Source organism: Rhopalosiphum padi, chromosome 2 (assembly GCF_020882245.1).
Source record: "Rhopalosiphum padi isolate XX-2018 chromosome 2, ASM2088224v1, whole genome shotgun sequence".
Classification (NCBI taxonomy): Eukaryota; Metazoa; Arthropoda; class Insecta; order Hemiptera; family Aphididae; genus Rhopalosiphum; species Rhopalosiphum padi.
The window spans coordinates 58,966,530-58,990,539 of record NC_083598.1 but is presented as its reverse complement, the minus strand read 5'-3'; the positions used below and the strand labels follow the sequence as shown (position 1 = coordinate 58,990,539).

Here is a 24,010-nt window from a genome sequence, read left to right as displayed (position 1 = left end):
AGTAAGTATTATTATTTATTTAGAAATGTTTGTGTATAATAAATGTAGGTATAACGCACTTACATGATGTTTGCTCCTAGTAGGTATATATCCATAAACAGTCAAAATATTAAATAAACGTAATATTTTTTATTATATTTATGTACTTAACCATTAGATTTATCTGTTTGTGTTTTTAAAATAATTATTAGTAATAATACTTTAATAAATAAAATAAATGCCAATGAACAATTACTTCTAAGAAGTTTTTAATATTTTATGAATTTTGGACGAGAATCACCTTGACCGTCCTATAGACAATCAACAATCAATATTGGTTAGGTTAGAGAGAAAGGTTAATGTAAATAATTAAATATTTTTTAAACCGTAGTAAGTAATCATAAAAACATTACTAAGATACCTACTACTAAAATTAGTTCCAAAGTATTCTTATTACATAATTGGCGGTAGTATCATAAGTTGTAATATTATATACAATAATATACATTACTAAATTACTTGCTAATACAGTACTAATTAAATTATTTTTATTTTTATCGTCGTTTTTTAAATTATATGTAGTTAAATTGCAAATATTATTATAATAATATGTAATTATTATTTATAAAAGGCACTTTTTTACAATTTTTCTCTATTTTATCATTTTCCAAAACATTTAATTCTTATTTTGTTCATTTTTAAATACTTTTAAAATATAATTTAATAACTTTAGTGGTTTTACCGTACGCTATAGTTATTTAAATACATTTTTGCTAATTTTCGAATTAATATTTACAGATTTTATTCTTTACAAATTATGTTATTTAAAAAACATTTTATAATGAATATATAACATCGGTCGCATAACCTTTTTTCGAATACCTTTTAATTTAAAATATAGTATTTAAATAATAAATTTAAACTTAATTGTAATTTATACATTTAATTTTTTTTAATATTTAAGTATTTGACATACCATTTATACTTCAATACAAATAAATGCAGTTAACTATTTAATAGATTTATGTATACAAATTTGAAATATAAATTTCAATATAATTTTTTTTTTAAATGTAACAATATGAACTAGAACTATAATTTGACCAAAAAAGGGTGTTTATTTTATTAATATTTGTAATCTAACAGCTCATGCTGATATTTATTTCTTCGAACTCATATACCAAACCAACTAAATTTTTATCTAATAAGGTCATATTATAATGTATTCCATACTATGTCACTGTGTGCTCCAAAAGTTACACATCATACGAAGTATCTTCATGGAAATCAATTTATTGCTATTTTTAACAGTAATTTAAAAAAAAATTCTAATTTGTTTTTTATAGTGGATATATATTTCAATAAAAATCTCCAATAATTCAAAATAGCTGTTTTTAATTTCATTTTTTAAAATACGATGTTATGTGTATGGATAATTTATAATTAGTCGATTATATAACTGTAGATATTTATGTTATAAAATTACTTGTATTTTTATTTTTTAGCCTGAGGTATATATTTGTGTTACGTAGTTACGTTGGCATTTGGCACGCGATTAAAATACAAGAATTTACTATAATCGGCATATGCTTGGAAATACTATACCCATCACCTCTACACAACACCACAATTTAAAAATGCATTCTCATCCTACGAAGCAAAACGTATAACATATTCGAGCCACGATAACCAATAATGTTATTATTATTATTTTTATTTAGATTTAGAATATAGGTCATAAACCCATAGCATTTCAAAAATACAATTCTTTTACGTTTACAGGTTAAAAAAATAATTAACCATGTGATTATACTTGCATAAAATGCCTATAATAAATATCAAATATAAATTTTATAAATATATGTATAATTTAAATGATATGTACTGTTAAATTTATAAAAATTAACTTTCAGTCATTTACGTAACAGAATATCCATGATACTTAATTATTAAACATAATATTTTTCTTTTTTAAAGCTGCTTGCTGTCAAGTTGTAGCTTATTGTTAGTTACGTACTATATTCATGCATTTTCAGACTCAGCACAATTTCAGACTCTTGACACAATAGAGATTGCAACGTAAATGCTATAAGTTTTAATAAAAAACTATAACAAAAAAAAAAAAAAATACTCAATGATAATCCTTAGGAATAAAAGTTGAATACGTTTAGAGTTTAAAATGAATTATGTATCTGGAATCTTGCCATTGTATCAACTATAAGTTTTTTTTGTATATATTTTTCTTCAATTTAACAAAGAAAAGTAGTGTGTATTTATACATATTATATAAGTTCAAAAAAAATATGATATTCCAAAATCGTTTAACGATGATAATAATTATACAGACTGATATACATAATTTAGTCATATATTGTATTTCAATAACCCTTCAAATATACCGTTAAATGTATAAACAACCGTAATCTAACGTGTTGGGAATTTACAATACCTGAATTAACACATAGGTACTTACCGTCTAATGCATTTTTATACTTTAATAATCAACAACATTTTTACAATAAATCTCATATAATTTACTTGCTCAGCATAGGTATATTATCTATTACGGTTGACGGTTGTACGACGTCCCACGCACACAGCAGTAGTGCTCAACTTGGCAAAATTAAAGTAGAGAAACTCTGTTTACTTTTAAAAAAAGAGCACCTCCATCAATTGTTAAACGTTATTGAGCTGCGGGTCTATGTCCCTACACCATCTAATTACTCCTCTCAAAGTCATTTTAAAATATTTATAAATAATCAATTTAAAAAAAAATACAAGTTAATTATTACTGTATCTATTACATGTAAAATTGTTAAAAATAATAACAAACTCAAGAGTATAATAAAAGTAAATACATAAATAAAAAAATATCCATTTTTAACTATTCATTTAAATAGTTCCATAAATTATTATTAGTATTATGTTGTTTTTTTATCTTTCGATTTTATTCTTTTTAGATAACAATTTTCTTCCCAATTTTTTTTATCACTTATTAATTATTTTCCAAGATTTTACATACCTATCTGTTGGGTATGAATCTATTAGTAGGTGAACATTACAGTACAATGTACATTGTATTAATAACAATGATGAAAATTAAAATTAAATTAAAAAATAACAATCTTCAAATTTATAATAATTGATAACAAATATTAGTGAATAATATAATAACAGTTGTAACTGAAATATATTTCATAAGTTATAAATATTATAATTTTTAGTTACGCAATTTATGAAATAATCCAAAAACAAATTATTATGGTATCTCGCGTATTTTGAAAAAAATTCAGAATGATGAAGCGTGCGTTCCCGTTAAAAATAATAGTAGGGGTACGCTAAAATTTCTAAAAAATTAGTTAGGGTACTCCATCCCCCTTTTGACCCCCTCCCAAAAGTCGAGCACTGCACAGCAGATTTCTCAAGATTCATGGTAAATTAATTTACTATTAATTATTATAATTTTCGATTTAATGTGAATAGGTAGATACAATAATAGAATATCTTAACTTTTTATAGATTTTTAAATAAGTATTAAGTAATAGTGATTGATATTGTTATTATAATTATTTATACCTGCTATTTTTTTTTTAAAAAATTGAACAAATTACTTAAAAATATATTTATGGATTAAATTCATAATCTAATAGGTATATTTTTATCAATAAACCTATAATGAAATCAAAATAAAATATTATTTTAATGATAGAACAAAAAGAATTTTTAGCTTTTATAAAAAATAATAACTATCATTAAAAGCTCTTAAAATATCGTAGACATTGACAGCTTAACACTATTATAATATTTTATTTTTAAATATTTGCTATCAATATATATTTATAATGTTTCATATACAGAGTGAGGCAAATCAAACGGTGTAGTTTTAAAAGGTTGGTACATTCCGTGTGGTGGGTATAGTGCGATTATGATGTTCTCATTTCATCGGGCAGGCCATGGCGTTATCGGTCATTACCATGGTTTAGTCTGGTGAACAACAGGGCTTCGCCGTCCGTACGTTTTTTGAAAATGGTCGTCTCTGAGAGTGATGTGGGGTGGCCCGCGTGCTCACCGGATTTAAGAATTTGTGATTTTTTTGTGGGGCTACCTGAAGAAAATGGTTTTTAAGCATCGGCCTTACACCTTGGAAGACCTCAAAGAGCGAATTAGGGAGGAAATTGGCGCTATATCACTTATACCAATCGAAATGTGTCAAAATGCGGCCGAAAACTTCAAAAATTGCCTTCATCACCTAACCTGCTGGCGGCCATCATTTTTCTGATGTCATTTTTGAGACTTGATACATAATTAGCATGATGTACTGAAGAAAATGAAATAAACATAATTTCTGAAAGTTGCGTAGTTTTTTTTTTAATAGCCTTTCAAAACTGCACTGTTTCGTCCCACTCTGTATTATCATTTTTTATTTGGAAATAAATGAACTAACAATCAATACATTTTTCGCAATTAAAATAAAAATATCAATATACAATAGTCTGTTTTGAAATTAAATAAGATTTTTCAACACCCCTAAATATCTAGTTATATAAGTTATTTTGTTTTTAAAATATATTAACAATTATGCAAAAATTTAAAAAGTTTAAGTTCAAAATATAATGGTCTTTAAACTTGTTGGCATGAATATTATAATTTATTCATATTAAAACAGTGGAAGCTCCAATTAGGTACTTTGTACTAAACTAGTCAATATTATATTATGTAAGTATAGGTAAATCGTAGAATAAGGCATTCAATTTTTGAAAACGTATTCCACTGTCCTGCTATGTATAAACTCGGGCACATTTCATACCAAACTTATTATTTATAATAAAGTAAACCTCATTATATTTGATATTAAATCAATCAAACAAGATATAATAATACTTAAACAAACTAGTTATTTAACGATATTATAATACTTTAATGTATCAAAATATCAAATTATATTTTGTTGTGTAAACCATAATATTAATATAAAAATAACGATGGGGCACATCATATAAGTTTTTTCACCCCTTTTAAGCCAATATCATAATAATGATGATAATAATAATAATAATAATAATGGCGCTGTGGAAGAAAATATGTATAGGTAGTAGGGGACGTCTTGTCTCGACTGTCTGCTCGTCTTGACACGTCTGTTGCTGTTAACTGAGTGCAGTGCACATTATCTCGTCTCTGACGCCACATATATTTTATACTTGCACTTCTGTTGGACACCTGCAGCAACTATTGAGAAAAACATTTTACATATTTCGTCATCTTCGAGTACATCCCGCTTATAATATGGCCACGGCATTTGTAAGTACCTTATTTTATTTTTTCTTAAATATTATTATTATTATTATTTATTTTTATCAAACGTTAAACAAGAATTATTTGAATAAAATAAAACTAATATAATATAGATTATAGGTACTATGAAAAAAAATCTATAGCAAAACTACATTAGTCGTAAATTTGTAATTATAACAAACATATAATAAATTACAGCTTCGAATGTTACGAAATAAATTTCGGTGGCTATAAATGTGTAGTAATAGGTAATATTGGAATACTATACCAACATATATAAATTGTTATGCAATATCCATATATTTATAATGTTTTATACATAAGTTAAAATTGAATTTAATAAAACTACAAAATATATAAGTGCAAAGTTAGCTTTATAAATTTAAAAATATAATATAAACAATTTTATTTAATTTAATCTAAGCATATAATAAAATGCATGTTACATTAAAATGTAATTTTATAGATTTTAAAGTATAACTTTACAGGATGATTCATCAAACATCGTCATCCCCATATTTTTCTTTGATAATGAATTATTGCACTTTTTAAATTTAGTATTTTTCTAGAACTTTTACATGAGGGAAATATTTTCAAAAAAATGGTATGATATCTTAAAATATTATTCTCTCATCATGTAAGAAACCATTTATATTGTAAAATGTTAATTGATATGAGTTTTTCAGTTAATAAATTGAAATCTAAACAAGTAGTTTTGAAGTTATTATACTTTAAATATACAAAGGATAATATATCCTATAATAACAGATTAAGAAGATAAAATATAAATACTAGTTATAGTAATTAGATTAATTAATTACAATGTTATTATTTGTAAATATTTTAATAGCGTAATAAGGACTATACTAAATATTATTTATATTTTATATGAAATCGTTATTGAAGAGTGAAGACAATTATTTTTAGTAGGTATATTAAGTTTAATAATTCAAAAACTAGTCGTTTGAATATCGATAAAGTTACGTCAACATTTTCAAAAAAATCATTCAACTAACAATTTACAAGAAAAAAAAATATCAGGTGGTAGTAAAAAAGAAATTTTTATCACCTTATTAGAATGCTCGTTAAATGATAAAAAAAAATCGTGGTCTTTAATTACACTTAAAAATTTTAAAAATCAAAATTTGAATCTGAATAAATGCATTACTAAAGTAAAAAATTGGGATGAGTTTACTTGTGAATTACCTGTATCTACAATGTATATACTTATAGATTCATGTTTTAATAATTTAACTAATATTAAATTCAATTATAGATCAATTATTAAGATTTAAAAATATATTTTATTGTCAATAATTTTATTTTAATTTTTAACGCGATAAAAGATACAGTTTTGCATTAAACGTAATGAATAATATTTAACATTATTTTTTTATAAAAATAATTAAATGTATAATAATATAATACACTATATATATTGAAAAAGTCCAATTATTTTATTGAAAAAACTATTTCACTGATTAATGGTGTTCGAAACTAATACGTATACTTATGATATTCTAAAGGTAATACAGCATATTCATATTACGAATGTAAGGACTATTTTTATTAGTAATTATTAATACTTTTATGTCTAAATTAGAAAACTACCCGTGTATTAGAATATTGAACATATAAATCATATTATTACCTACGTTAAACCTGGAAATAAGCCAATAAGTCTTATTTAATAAATATAATATATATATTTTATAAATACAACTTTTGATTGAATTCTATTCATTTGTATTATAGTTCCCACCTATCTATTGTTTTATTTTCTACGAAGAAACAATTAAGATTTATCTGATAATGTTTTATGTAATAGATTTGAAAGAAATTCCCAACTAAAAAAGAAAAATATTAAAATAATATTCACATACTGTATGTAACATTAGTATTATTTTGTTTTAGTTTTACTACATAAGAACTATAAAACTGACAATTATATTTATTTTGTTCATAAAGCAAATAAATTTAAATTCAAAATTATCATTCATGAATTAATTAATATTATATATTATATTATAAAAGTTTATTTTTTATTTTTATTAATATTAAACGTAGACGCATAACTATGAACCCTTAAAATAGTCACTAAATAATAAATATAAATTGTAATACCTACTTATTATAACTCTTATAATACGAGTAATACAACATAATATAATATTCGTATATATACTTTGTACCTATTGTTAAAAAAAAATGTGATTTCCTTGCTACTAAAAAAAACTACTATACACATCTATGTTATAGATGAATTTCAAACCTACATTAATTTTAAAACATTTTATAACTTCAACCGATATAAATAAACAAATTGAACTTGGCACGGCTATTCGAGGTCAATTATTTTTCGGTAATCACACCCAAAGAAATGAAAACATCATTAAGGAGCGTGTAATATGTCCGATGTGTGTGATAGGTGGCATACCGTATCAATATACCGATCGCAGTTTTTCTTTTCATCGTCGAAGGTCGATCTTGCTTTTGCAAAATGTTTTATGCACGATCAACCCTGGTGGCTCGTTATATTATTTTTTTACACCGTATATACTATATATACTATATATATTATAACGTATACAATAAACATACAAACGCCGTACAGCCTTGACAGTGCAAATTCAATGCATGATAATATTGTTGTGTGTAAGAAAAATAAGGACTATTACATGCAAACACAATATAATAATGTGTACATGGCGTATAAATTTCAATTATTTTGAAAAACGTAGTCATCGTTAGAATCTGGTTTACATACGTCAACTATACGGTCTATACGTGGAGTGAGACGAAGGTGTTTATATATTATATACGAGTATATTATGTATATATAGGTACTATTATAGTGCGCTAAACGTCGGACGGACAAGTCCCGTTGTTTATAGTAAATGGTCAAAAAATTCAATATATTCGACTATTCGAGAAAAAAATACAAAACAATCCGCACTATTATTCCTATGTAGAGTAGGGACATTCGCTTAACGCAGCGCTCTAAATTCGGTCGCTTAATAATTTGTTTGGGATGATAATTGACAGGTTGACCGTCATAATAATATATGTGGGCACCTGATAATATAGTGACGCAACACAAACTACATTATGTACCGTTTTTGAATCTATATCTATGATAATTTTTACGGATCGAACGATTATTTAACTCGTTAAGAGTAACACAAAAAATAAAACAAAATAATACTCATAGTGTAAACAATAATAAGATGAATAAAGTCTATATATTATATTGGAGGAATAATATGATCACAACTATATAAAAATTTTAAATAGGTTATATCACGTCATATACTTGTATTTAAAAATTTAAAAATACATGTTTAAAATAAAATCTAATCAAATTAATAAATCAGTATAATTTATCAAACAGAATAAATTGTCTTTTCGATTGCGTGACGTCAATTATTTATCCTTAACATATTAAATAATGATAAATCACTGACTAATCGTATTAATATATAAGTATTATAAACATAGAAGAAAACATATTGAAATCACTCGTATTAAACTATCAAGCGTCTCAAGTGATATAATCATTTTGATTGAGTTAAATAACATTTGCCTATGTTTTTAGTCGCAGCCCAAATGCATTCACATTCACTTTTTAACTAGAGCGAATATCCAATATATAAATCGCATTTACTTTCGCCCAAAGCTACAAATTTAACACAGTTCTCCATTATATGATATATTTATATTATTATTTTATACATTTTTACAGTTAATAATTATATATATTATTTAGAATTTAAACATTTTATTAAATACATATTACACGTGCGTATACTTAATTTTACATTAAATCTTCCTTAGAATATCATAAATTATTTCATATTATAAATTTTAAACTAAATATTTAAATGTATATATATTATATAGATATTAAATTGTCTATGTACTGCAAGTACATAATGCAAATCAAAGTTATATTATTAAATTATAAACTTACAAAGTTACAACCAAAAAAAAATTTAATTTAAAACAAATCCATATTGTATAACTGATTATAATTTTTATAAAGTTAATTCTACTATATATTACAATAAATACACAACATTTGTTGCAAATCAATTATGATAAGACGATATGAATATGATATATATTTTATGTAAATAAGTACCTACTGTTTGTAAAATATTTTATTATAATTATTCAATATCATATTAAATTAAAAATTACTATTAGTGAAAGATTCTTTGATTCGTATTAAATTGTAGTCATAATATGTATATATTTATATATATATAGTAGATAAATGTAGCATTTCCTAGTGTCAATCTAAGTTTTAGGGATCTGCAGGGTACTCAATTGGTAAATCAAATACAAAATTTTGTTTGTTTAAGCTTCCGCGGGCGTATAATATTATGTACGTAGGACGAAGATCATTTTAAGATAATTATATTTCAAACGATATAACTTTTACAGTTTTATGTGTATTATATAAATTTTTATTATCAAAACACTACAATCACATCGGTCTATTTAACACACGGCAGTGGTTTAATGGTTTAGTAATTACGGTATAAAAAAATTGAAATTAAACAATCTCTAAAATATATACGTTATATATAATATAAGGTAGAATTTAAAAAACTTATTCGTAAACAAACCAAACGAATGATGTAAGTTAAAATACAGACTTATAATTGTACTAATTGTAATTAGTAACAATGAATAATTTATTTTTAACTTAAATTTACAAATAAAATTTGAATTTATATCATTTAGTTTTTTTAAAAGACCGAATGAAATACCATTTTCATAAATATTAAATAGGTAATAAATATAGAGTTTAAAAATGTATTCTATAACGATTTTAAATTTACACTAAGCTGGTCGCTGGAATGCTGGACAGTTCAATTTCATCATTAAATTAAAGATGCTTAATAAATAATAGTTATTGCGTTATTACTTTATTAGATCGCGTTAAACGTTACCATCCGATTACATTGTTATTTAATCAATTTAATCACTAACACTTATTACAATATCATCTGGTTGACTGATTCTTAGCATTAATTACATGGAATTTCCATCCATCAAGAATCATGATTATCAGATTTCGTATTGTTTTTGAGACATAAATAATACTAAATACATCTTATGTTTAACTTGGAATAAGTATTTGTGATGATAATGTTTAATAATTTAATACGATTAATTGTTAATTTAATAATTACATTTATAATTTTTTTAAATTAAATTTAAGTCTGCGTATGTAATGCATTGTACATATCACATACTATATCATACAATGTCTTATTTTCTAGCTCTAAATTCGAGTGATATTATCTATTACATCATCCCTTACTTTTTTTCAATATTATTAAAAAGTCAATCGTTAAATATACTATTTATAAAAATCAATAACGATAGGAAAATGCTAATAGTAAACTTGCAAAGAAAAATAACAACGATCAAATGCACATATATATATTTTTAATGGTTAGCCAACGTTAAATGAAAAATGAAAACTGGTCGGATAATTTATTCGTAATTAATTATAATGGAATAATAATTATTATGGTAACATATGATATTATAAAATGGTTCGATTATGAGAAAACACCTACTAAATACCAAACATATTATGTGTATTATACATATACCTACCCAACATGTTAACGCTGCACTGCGCAGCATGTCGATTACAGTAAAAGGAAAGTCAACGATGACCTTCTTGCTGAAGCATTAGTATATTTAGCGATCATAAATTATTGATCCAGATGCAGAGTATATTGGCAACAAAACCATTATGTTGACGAAAAGTCTAATAGAATTAAGTGAACCGGTTTTTTTTTACCTTTGCACGCAGATGTATAAAATTATCTACTATAGCATAATAATATTAGAAACCGCAAAATAACTGCAAACAGACGGTATCTAAATTATTATATTATGTATGCTAAGCCGTTAGGGAGTTATATATATATAATATATTTAGGGAGGTGGGTATTATACTTACTTAGTTACTTATGAATAGGCAACAGCTTCAACGGGGACTTTAAATAAATCGAAAACGTATAGTTACGACGAATTAACGAGTATACTCAAGAAGTTATCGGTGCAAACTGCGTAGATTAGGTTACAAAGTCTATTGTATTAATAATAATTCATCCGGAGTATAAAATATTGTAGGTTATATAATTTATAATTATATATATACGAATTATAGGTACTCATTAATAAGTCACCGCCTCGGTGGAGCGAATCGTACTTGCATTAGATTTTTAGATATAAGTAAATGGTATATTATATACTAATGGTAAATGTTAGATTATCCTGAAGCTTGTTTTTGAGAAGTGTATAATATAATATTATTATTATAATTGGTTCGTTATTCCGTCTTATTTTAAATCCTCCAGACTAGAACTTAGGAGTAAGAAACTTTTGATCTACTATAGTAAATAATTGTAGTAATATTCCTGCCAGACCATCGAGAATTGAGATATTATTATATCGTCGTTGATCAGAATACTAATTTTAATTTACCATATTATTTTATATAACCTATTTATTTTAAGCATTATATTTTTGATTCATTCGTAAATTATTAATGTTCAACCACCGACAGCCTCCGAGCTGGCTTCTATTGCAACCATCATCCATCATCCCAGCCATTTCTATTTAAAAACCCTTATACGTGTTATGTAATGTAAACTAATTGATGTTTATATTAAAACTTAAAGGTTTGTGAAGGCAAAACTTGAATTACTATTGATGTCAAATTTAATTTCAGTAATAAATGTTTTATTTACAAATATTACAACTATACTCTGTAATTTTAATTTGGAACTTCGAACACAGGTGGACTAAAACTGAAAATTGATTGAGTATACTAAAAAACAATAATATTCTGCAATTTAATCATAGGTAAGATAAGTTATAAACATTTTCATTCTATATGATTTTATACTGAATTTAATACGATTAGTTATAACTTATAAATAAATCATTCGAGATAAAATATTAGTAGGAGATACTTCTACATAATATTAAAAAACATGCCCTTGTACCTGAACATAATATAATACATGTAACTATATAAGTAAAAGTTGTCATCTATCGGTTAGGTGTATTTTTTATAGTTCGGTGATATATACGATAGGGTGTCTCGCCAAGCAGTTTGTCCTCGTATAACTTACTACGCCCTACCAACTATTTATTACCATATTCGACCCGTCATCTGCCCAAACTTTAAAACTATATTTGAATAAACTATATGAAAACTAATGTTTCAACTTTTAAAATGTTTGTAATTTTGCATAAATAAGTCACTTATAAAAATTTAAACGTATAATATATTGGATGTCTCTAATGTTAAGAAAACACAAAAACAAATCATAGTATATTGTGTTTGTTGATAGTTTATTCGTGATATACAGATATACATTTATAATATTTACGTATATTATATTATTATATTTATGTATTACCTAACCTCCTGCGATCGAGTGTATTGCAACGTGTTTTAACGGGAGAAAAAAAATGCGTGTGAAACCAACGCGTCATGATGTTCGAACTCATCCGGCGCGTAACGGTGCGGGACGACATCGATTTTGGTATTCTAAACGTGGAATACTGCAATATAATCATATACGTATGCACAAAATATATACATATACATAATACAATTGTTCGCACGGATTCGGAATAACAATAATAATCGATCGTCGGCGGCGGCATCAGTATACCTGTCTCATACCATATACGTATATATTGTACGGGCGACGATAAGTACATTAAAAAGCAGAATTGGACAAAATGGATAGGTACATATTCTATGTTTTTCAAAATATAAAATGCTAATATCAATTTTAAATTATCATTTACAGTGGTGTATGCAAAATAAAGATTTTTTTGAAATTTACTTAATGAAAAATACAAAATAGTTAATTAAAATTATATAAAATAAAAATATATAGATACATATAAATAAAAAAAAAATATTCAATGCAACTATTGGCAATCGATTATGCGTAACTACTAACTACTACAGTAATTTTGATGTATTTATTATGTATCATAATTATATGAATTTAGGTATACAATATTCGTTACAAAATACATAGTATGGTTATTCTGTTATTCAGTTGTATTTTAGGTACATTATTAATACAAAGTTTTAAGTATTATATTATTTAATAAAATTATACAAAATAGGTAGATACTACTGTATGAATATAATTTTCTGACTAGAAACCTACATAGGTACGTATATAATATTAGTAAAAATTAAGATTATTTAACTTAAAAAATATTAACTAATTAATTTTACAATACCATGTCGAAAAAAAATATTTTTTGAAATCCTTTCGAGGGTTTGAAGTCTGAATCATAAAAAATACGTGCCTGCTGAACAGGCTGAAAAACTCATATTACCTATGATTCCGGCTATATCGGATTCCGATGGTATCGACGCGTAGTTCGAACGTCACGCGCTGTATAATAAACAATAACCGTTCGAACCCTATTATACGTAATACCTACGTACCGTAATATAATAATATATATTATGACGTTGTAACAGGCTTGTTGCGTGTGAAATATTCCTGTCGATCCTTGCCAAAAAAAGAAAAAACATTTTAATATATTATTATAATATACAACGCCGGGGTTTTGGGGTAGGTATATTACAATATTACGCGCAATCGATAATACCTGACTTGGGTAGGTTATTAATGTATTATTATGTTATTGTCAATTGTTATTGAAATGATTATCTTTTCATCTTTGTGTAACACTTCAATTGTTTGTATACAGTATATAATATTATATAGGTACATATTATATTATAAATAGCTATTTAGTATTATTTAGTATTTATATATATACCATATACCACGGAACATGATATTATTATTATACTACGTTGTTACCATACATTTATAACTAATTAGTCGTAATAATCAGTGGTGTATATAGGAGTTAGGGTAATGGAAGCATACAACCCTCTACGCCACAGAGTCGTAAGCTATAAAGCTTGCTCTTACGATTCGGTCTAGTTAGTATCGCGTTACCCGTCATATACCTTTAAACAATATACGTAACGTGGAACCGCGGGCATCCAATCGTCGTTTTTTAAGTGAATCTTATTTGTAAGCCGTTAATTAAGCGCTCGTTTGTAAAGGATAACAATAAAAAAAAAATCATACTAGCCTAAGGCAACGCGTAATATTAAATATACATATACCTACGTATATGTATATATAAATAAATTACACATAATATTACTTATAAGACAGCAATCTATAATATATATACACACAATAACCGTAGTCGGACCACTTGGTCAACCACCCGCTACGTGAGAGGTCGATGTACCGCCTCGCAATCTTCTTCAGTGCATTCAAATACCTATCGACTAATCATTATAATATTATATATATTATTATATTGTGTTACGGAAATTTAGACGGTTTGCGTATTCCTCTAATAAGTAATAAGATTTTATCGTCGCGGGAAATTCAAAAGTATTTGTAGAAAAAAAAATTGCAACCATCGGTAAACGAATAATAAAATATACCTATACACATTATAATACATGCACTTGGACATCGTCGTAACGGTCGTTAATGACCAGGAAATAGACACGTGGAATACGTGACTGCATTGTTTCAATGAAACATTTTTTCTCTGTTCTCACTTTGGTGTATTAAGGTTAAATAAAAAATGTTTAAAAAAAAAAAAACCTTGATAGAAAGAATTCACCACGAATATCGTCTTGTCACATTCGTGCGACAGAGGCGATGCGACGAGTCATATTAAACAGGTCGTCGACTTAGAAATTGTATTGTTTTTTCTCTCTATTAACATAAATAATGTCAGAATATTTTTCGAATTTTCGATGTAAATATAATTTTCTTTATAAACAATAATAATTATTAGAGCTTCAGAAACAACGCATACACTCATTGTCAGCCACCAATTACCACACGCATAATTTATATTGTAACTCACACAGTCACACATAAACATGTAATATATGCTCAAAATGTTTACTTCAATATTTATTGATTATCTGGTACATTACCTAACTACTTGTGAATTCTGATACTTTATTAAAGTTCTGGTCATAGGGTAAATTTTACTCGTAAAATATTTATTAAAAATATTATAAAATTAAGGATTTTTAACATCAACATTTGTGGTTTCTTTATGTCTCACGCGTAATATAACAACAAAAATATTTCGTAGATCCATGATTACGACTCTCTGGTTTAGCTTAGGTTTGATAATAGACCAATTATACGTTTTAAAAAGGATATTACTTATGCAATATGCCAATATGCCGATACTTTTTTAGTAAAATGTATTTTAATTTTATTAATGATTAAGAATAATAAAAACGAAGTTAAATTACAACATAACAATATGCTTATATTTATAAGAAATTAATATATTAAAAGCTATCTGGGAAATATATATGAAATATTATCCTGCTTTATAAAACGAATAAGTTCGTAATAAGTTAATTTGCCCTAAACTTAACCAAAGAGTCGGAAGTAAGGAATATCTTTATTGTAACACTATGCAGACAGATAAATGTTGGGGTGCATAATATGTAATATAATATATTAATATGCATAACACACGAGCATTCACGTGCTCACGCCCATCGTTGAAAAATAATATTATTAAACCTAATATCAAGTTTTCGTGTTTTGTTCGTAAAATAATAATAATAATGTAATAGGTACTTAATAATACGTTTTGAATCTGCAGCCTGCGCAGCTTCGATAATAATTGTTATATAAAACTCAACGGTTATTCGCTGTCTGTTTATTATATTGTTGTACTCGCACTTTATTATTCTGATACATAGAATTGTATAACGTATACAACCTGTAGATGAGTTCGCAAGTAGATAATAATAATAATAATGTATAGTCGATTAAATTTTGCGTTACGGTAATCTGAAGATGATTACGGTTATATTAAATTATTAAAATTGTATACGCAGTTCCATTCTGCCAATGCTCTTTATAATCTACGAAACATTATACCTTTGAAAATGGTGATGGAAATTTAAAAGTCCTGTCTGTTACAGATCGTATTCATCGCCACGTCCTTGGTGGTGACAGTGGCGTTGGCCCAGCAACGTCCCGTTCCGCCCGCATTCACCAGATCCACTCTGCAGAGTCGCGACGTCGCTCAGCTGAACTTGGACCCCCAGCAACCAATGCCGCAACCATTCCGTAGGGTTTCGTTGCCCCTGTACAGAGGCCGAGGTTTCAGTCTGGAGGGACAAGAACCGAATAAACCCGTGGTGACTCAGCAAACGTTCCAGCCGAGACCGGTCGAAAACGTCGACGGTGACGCAGCGGGCGACGATGCGCCGCAGCCCACCAGACAAGCGCCGCAACAGCAATTTGAGAGAACACAACAGCAGCAAGTCGACAGAGTTCAACAACAACAACAGAATATTGACAGGATTCAATCACAACCTGAAAAACAATTCGCCGGATTCCGACCCCAGGTATAGTAAAATACCAATAAAGAGAGACTTATTGGAGACTAACATAATATTATGATATTATTTTACGGTTATATTACTTATTAGTACGTTTTTATTGTGATCTGATTTATAAGGATACAGGTTTTCCATATAACTCATATAACCTAAGACAAATATATATATATAATATAATTTAAGTTTATAATGTAGTAGGTTACATTAATAATTCGAGCTTATTATTGTAATATTATTTCAATTATTATTTAGCCACAGATACAACCCATTGAAACTCAACCAAACTTCGTGAGAAAGGTCGTACAGAGGCCGTTGAAACGCGTACGAGTCACCGAAGAAACAGAAGTTGTATCTAAATCTCCAGAAACGATTCAGAGAATGAAACTTGAACGAACAGAGTCTGCCGACAAACAACGGGCAAAGAAGCCGGTGTCTCAGGTGCTATATATTAATTATTTTTGATTTTTTACATGACGGATAAACACATTAGTCCCGTAGAAATCCGAATGGATTTATCATTCTACAGACTAGGAATGTAGGTACTTTATTATTGTTCCGATGAAACATTATCACATTTATAATCACGCGTCTCTTCTATCAACTGACAACTGGCAATAATTGCTATTAGTATTTTTTAGCATTAGACTTTAAGAGTGAGTTTCTCGATCTACACTTGTCTTTATATTATCTTCTAACAACTGCATGTCTGCATCAATCCTAGTTATCGGACTCATTCGAATAATGTAATAGTATCTCATATAGAAATTGCCTTTTACTTATACTACTTCCGTTCTTCGATCACTCACTCACTCAACACTTAGATAAAATCCTGTAATCCAAACATTTCGTCCAACGCATATTCGTGACTGCTATCTATTATTTTCTTTTTTTTTTAAATATCGTGCCCTCATATACTATGCTGATAAAATTTAACTTTAATACATTTAGTTCAACTAAATAAAATATGTTTTTATCAAGGTGCATATTTACTATAGTAAACATATTATACAATACTATCGAAGTATCAACAGTAGCAAGCGAAGACAAAATACGATCGCTTGTCATTAAATTGCATTTGTATTTAAGTAGATAATACTCGTAAACCAGATTATCTTCATACAGAAATTCAAAACCAGTTTATTTAAATTATCTATGCATTTCCTTTTCATGGCTTATTAAAATAACAATAAGCATACACGTGATATACATTATGTCATTATATAGGTTAGGTGTATATATATATATATATATATATCAATATATGTATATTGTATAGTGTATCTTTAGTTAAGACTTCAAATTCCATGGTGCACTGAAGCGCTCGAAAACCATTCGACAAGAACAAAATGATTAACAATACTATATAGATATAGGATATAATACGTACATTGTAAAAACAAAAACTATTTTTTAATGATATCTTAATACCTATGTCATTTAAGTAAGTGAAAAAAAAAATAATTAGCTTTCAACAATAATAAATCATGAAGAAAATTACATTTTCAATAGATATAATACACAACATTGACCTTTTTACGAGTATACATATATAAAATATAAAAGTAAATTTGCGGTGTCTAGTAAAACCTATGAATACTACTTGTTAAGTACAATCAGTGTTGGACAAATATATAAAAACTAACGATTTGAAATAAAAAAAATGAACCGCATTTAAGATAATATAAATATGACATCTAATTAACGGTGAAACTCAAAAGATTTTCGAAAGCATATAATCATATATTATATTATATATTTATATAATTTAGCTTTTCATATTTAAATTATTAATTGAGTAATAAAACATGAAATAATTTGTATTTATTCATCCATAATTTTGTATTGTGTTAGCTGACTATTTGTTAATTATTATAGGATAATCATTGATTATTATATACATAAATAAATAATCGATTATGGCATCTGAATGTTTTTAAAAAATAACAATTTAATAAGTAGGTCTTTTCTATTTTTCTATCGCCATAGCTTATAAAAATATAATCTATAAGAATAATTTATACATACAAAATTATTCAAAAAGTTAATATTCAAATATTTTTGTAAAAAAAAAAGAGAGAATTTTTATATTTAATAAAATAGATAATATTTATTAAACATAATACCAACCCGAATTTTGAATTAAAATCAAAATAAAATAACAATGTATTTACAGCCCAAATTATAAACCGAATACACCTACCTAATTGTATACAATTGCGATTGGAAGCATTAGCTAATTACAATTTAAAATTGTAAAATTGTTTACAATAATTATAAAAAAAATGTGTTATAAATGGCATGTTTAGTGTTTGTTACCTACTATACAATAATTTTAATGTAAAAAAATAAGAATTAAGTTTGTTCCTATATTATGCACGATATCATACGATATTATATAATATATAGTATAGAATGCATATATTATATTTTATTCACACCTATACGCCTATAGTAGTATAATAATATAAATCACAAATTAAATTATATTTCTGTGTCACTGATAAAAATATTGAGAAAGTATAATTTCAAATTTACATTCTCCGTCGGTTAACTGACGTACTTACCTATAACTTATAAGGACTGGTCATATCTACACAGATTACAAATATAATCAGTTAATTAACGACAAACCCACGATTATCAAACGATATATAATAACTTCAAAATAACTAAAGCACATTATATGGTCAACGCGCCAGACAAGGATAATAACAGTAGAAATAATAGATTTAAAACATTTTTGATTCGTGATAATTATTTTATTATATTATGAACTCAGTCATGTACTCATGTGTCGTCAATATATATATTTGTGTGTGTGAAAGTCAAGAACACCATGCACACGAGTATAAAAGTTACGCTTTCGTTGAAAAAATACTCGCAATGGTGTAGAGGAGATTGATGACTTATCGTGTATATGTATATAATATTATTATATGCTTGACAATTTAATTATATAAAAAAAATAAAATTTGAAGCTTAACAACAATATTATATTTATTACGATTATCGTGTTTCTTGTTACTGTTGAATTTAACACCACAAACCCGATAATATAAAGTTCTATTGTTAGGTAAGACCACGACCACACAGTATATGAAATACGAACTACTTTAAAAATATATTTGTTCCACCATATAGGTACTGTGTTACATGAATAAAAAGGTCATATCCTGTTTCGCCGCCAATTTATACCCATTTTGCTACAGTCTCATTTCACCGCCTCGGCGTTTATTTCCAAAATTATTTTTGTTTCAAAACTTGGTTATGAGATTATGACTCATAAAATGTACCTACACCAATAGATTTACAGAAAGAGGTCATGTAAAATTTATTTCATGACATATTTTTCTAACACAATATTATTACAAGTATTATTGATTGATGGCTAGTTTTATAAATAAAATAGTAGTTATAGGGGTAACAAAGACAAGAACGTGATCGTCACTGTCGGTTTCGCATTTGTCTATAAGTATCTAATAAATATAATAATAATAATAATAATAAGCAAAAATTGAATATAATATATTATCTGCACACCAAAACGGCCTTATTTTTAATAATTATTATTTTTTAATGGATAAAATAATAAAAATTAAAATATTGGAATATCGTCGTAAACTATGAAGCCCACGCCACTATTTCAAATTACTTTAGCCCTCGTCCGATTAAAATTAAAACAATTAAATTAAAATAATTTATAATAAGTACATTAAACTTGAACAAAGAATTTTCAGTCGTAAATAAAACACAACTCACAAGTAACAAGCGGCCTCTCACAAATGGAATAGATTTAGGCAATATATTATAATGTACTTAATTAAATACAACTAATAATATTATTAATAAATTAATTTAACAAAACTGACATTTGAATTAATAGATGGTGAACTATTGTTTTTATAATAAATGTTTTATTCATTATTTTTATTATTCAATTATCGATTATTTACTTGTATCTTGTGTACAACTTTATATATTGTGATGTTTATTACCTACATCGCATCAGATTAAATGCAATTATTTTTAAAAATAATAATTATTATTTTCAATATATAATTATACAATTACCTATATAATATTTTTGATATGAAGTACCTATAAACACGGTTAATTTTTACAATAGTCATACTCGTTACTCGTTCAACAGTAGTACACTACCTACTAATGATATGTGTATATACAAATTGTTTATTGTACTTGACTGTTGTCTGAACTGGTCTGGTTCAGAAGCAAAAATAATAAAAGATTCTGACTCTGACTCTTCACCTGAATGGGATTCAATTTCTGAACTACTTTGTTTTGCACTACAATCAATTTCATTTACATACATTTTGAATTCTTTTTTCTCTCGATCAGTTGTTATTTTTGGGAGCCAACGTAATTTAAATGTAGGGTGAAAACATGTAGCTAAAATAACATGATTAGCATCAGGTGTTAAATTTAATATATAATAAGCATGAGACAGCGACAGAGAATATGAACCGACAGTCGTCAGTCGGCGACCGGTGATCAACGAAGTATTATCGCTGATATAATATTATCGTCAGACACCAAAGCTACTTTAATCTAATCTTGAAACATATTATTACTTATTGGGCAATTCGGAAAACTGTTATATAAATGAAATATGAAACATATTTTTTGAATGTATATATAGTATCTTAATCATAAAAAGATACTAGATACAAGTCAATAAAGTATTTAAATATCCGATAGAAGATACATTCAAAATTCAAATTATGTATCTCGATACAAAATACAAGACATAATTGTATCTTAAATACTAGTATCTAAGATACTGCCCAGCCCATATTGTATACAATATACACATTTTTATCTTAAATTTTGATGTAACACTCTAATAATTATTACTTGTCACTTATAATTTAATTTAAAATTATTTTTATATTTTATGTTCTGTAATATACAAATCATCAAATATTAGTAACCTATTTCAATATCCCAACACGTTATAATATATTATGATTAAGGGCGTGTATGTGTAAATACTAAATATATCAGATACATCGTCAACCCAGAATGTATAATATTATGATGCCGCCCTTGGTATGATATTTGACAAGATAAATAATATACTCAATATGTTAACGTTTAACATTATATTTGTATGTAGGTAATAACATACGTATGCCTAATTCGTTCGTTTGATGTAAACAGGTGTTGAGGCGATACAGAGACGATAACCCAGACGGCAGCATCACTTGGGGTTTCGAGAACGACGACGGCACGTTTAAGGAGGAGACGATCGGAGTGGATTGCGTGACCCGCGGCAAGTACGGTTACGTGGACCCGGAGGGCGTCAAACGCGAGTACTCGTACCAGTCGGGCGTACCGTGCGACAAGGACAGGCGACCGCTGTCCGCGCCGCACCAAGAGCAGGGCGCCGGGTTGTCCGCGGTGCAGGAGGCGCAGGCCAGCGATACGTCGTACGGCTACATAGACTACACCAAGAACCAGTACGTCATGGCCAACGGACAGACGATCAACCTGAACGGCATGGCTAGGAACAGAGCCCGGAAACCGGTGGTCCGGAAGACCGCGCCGCTCACGCAAAACGCAGCCGACCAACGCTTCTAAGTAGTCACGCGCGCGACCCGTCGTATAATATCATGTATCGCATCCCTTCCCAACTGCAGCGTATTATTATTATTATTATTATCATTAGTATTATTTTTAGTATTTTATCAATGACGATATAGGAAACTGCAATGTGGTCAGTGCTCGAAATTTGAAAACAAAATCAAGGGAAACGACTATAAATTTGAAGAAACGTATAGGTATAGCGCCCGTTGCAATTTTTAAACGCCATCTATGATTACCACAGCAAATCGTAGACAAATAAATAAAATATATTATAAGAGTACCTATGCTATAGTATAGTGGGTGGTTCATATTTAACGCAAGACCATCATTATTTCAACAACTAGCTATTACCTAACGTTTTTGAAAATATTAATTTTACATAATTTTCAGTTGTACCTACCTACTATTTTTTACCGTTATCTTTTTTTAATTTTTACAAATGACAACATTTATTTTTAATTCATCCTTATTCCAGAGCTGAATATAGTTTTAAAATACTCTGATACATAAAAATCGAATTTTATATGAGTAGTGAGATAGGTAAGTATACATATTTAAAGTTTTGATGAGCGGAATGGAGTGGTACAACTAGGACCTAGGTATATACCTCAACATGTTGGTCCAATACTTTCTGTAGTAATCTGAACTTCAAATACTTTTAACGTTATAAATCATAAACCACTTATCTGAAATTTAATTTTTGTATAGACTGATATATTTCAAATAATATTCTGCTTAGGAATATTAAATTAAAAATGTAACTACATAATATCTAGAATAAATAATTTAAGAAATTATGTAGATAAAAATTTTAAAAATATAACTTTTTTCCAAAAAATGTTGTTATTTTGTAAAAACTTAAAATTATGTAAAAGAAATGTTTTCAAAAATTGTGTGTTTTTCGAAATAACGTAAGTTACGTTAAATAGAATACTTCGTAGATATTCAACATTTATGAGCCGTTAAAATTAATGGTTTTTATATTCCATATTATTATAAATAATAAGAGCTTTTAAGCAATATCATAATTTTGGAAAATAAGGATTTTCATTCTCCACGCCAATTCGAGCACTAGCTGTAATACAATGACTTATTATTGTTCAATAGATAAATGAAATAATATTATAATTTTAATGTTATTATATTATGTACCTAAGCCGCTGCTGCCACCGCGGTGTTACGCCGACGCTTCACTATTTTATAATTATTATTATTATTATTTTTTTTTTTTATAAAATATTGTATTTTATTTTTAAATTATTTTAGACAGATATAAACATAATTTTGTGTGGAAATTATATGCATATGACACGAACGTGGTATAAATAATTATGTATACACCACAATTATTTTATATTATATACAAAAAAGTAGACTGTTTTTTTTTTAAATATAATATAAAATATATAAACATATTACGTACGTACGTTTTATTTTTTAAATTTCTCTGTAAATACTATTTAAAACATTCTTAACTTTATTTTTTAACGAGTAGGTTTCAGTACAAAAATTAATATATAAAAAATATTTTAGGTTTTTTTCAAACACTTACTTATTTTTATGAATATTGAGTGTTCTTTGGACTAGAATATTTATGTTTTATCTAGATAAGTTTTGAATTTTGTTTATGGTTTCGTT

The 24,010-nt window shown here is 26.8% G+C and overlaps 1 protein-coding gene across 2 annotated transcripts; it reads left to right on the top strand.

Moving 5' to 3' along the window:
* Positions 1 to 5,097: 5,097 nt before the first annotated feature.
* On the top strand, positions 5,098 to 23,794 carry LOC132921125 (uncharacterized). Of its 2 annotated transcripts, none has more exons than XM_060983978.1 (4): positions 5,098 to 5,277; positions 16,343 to 16,771; positions 17,024 to 17,203; positions 21,947 to 23,794. In XM_060983978.1, exons 1-4 carry the CDS (start codon positions 5,263 to 5,265, stop codon positions 22,364 to 22,366), a joined length of 1,044 nt encoding a protein of 347 aa, XP_060839961.1. In that variant the 5' UTR covers positions 5,098 to 5,262; the 3' UTR covers positions 22,367 to 23,794. The 2 variants fall into 2 exon arrangements, with proteins under 2 accessions (XP_060839961.1, XP_060839960.1); XM_060983977.1 differs by having other exon boundaries at positions 5,102 to 5,277; positions 17,018 to 17,203.
* The last annotated feature ends 216 nt before the right edge of the window (positions 23,795 to 24,010 follow it).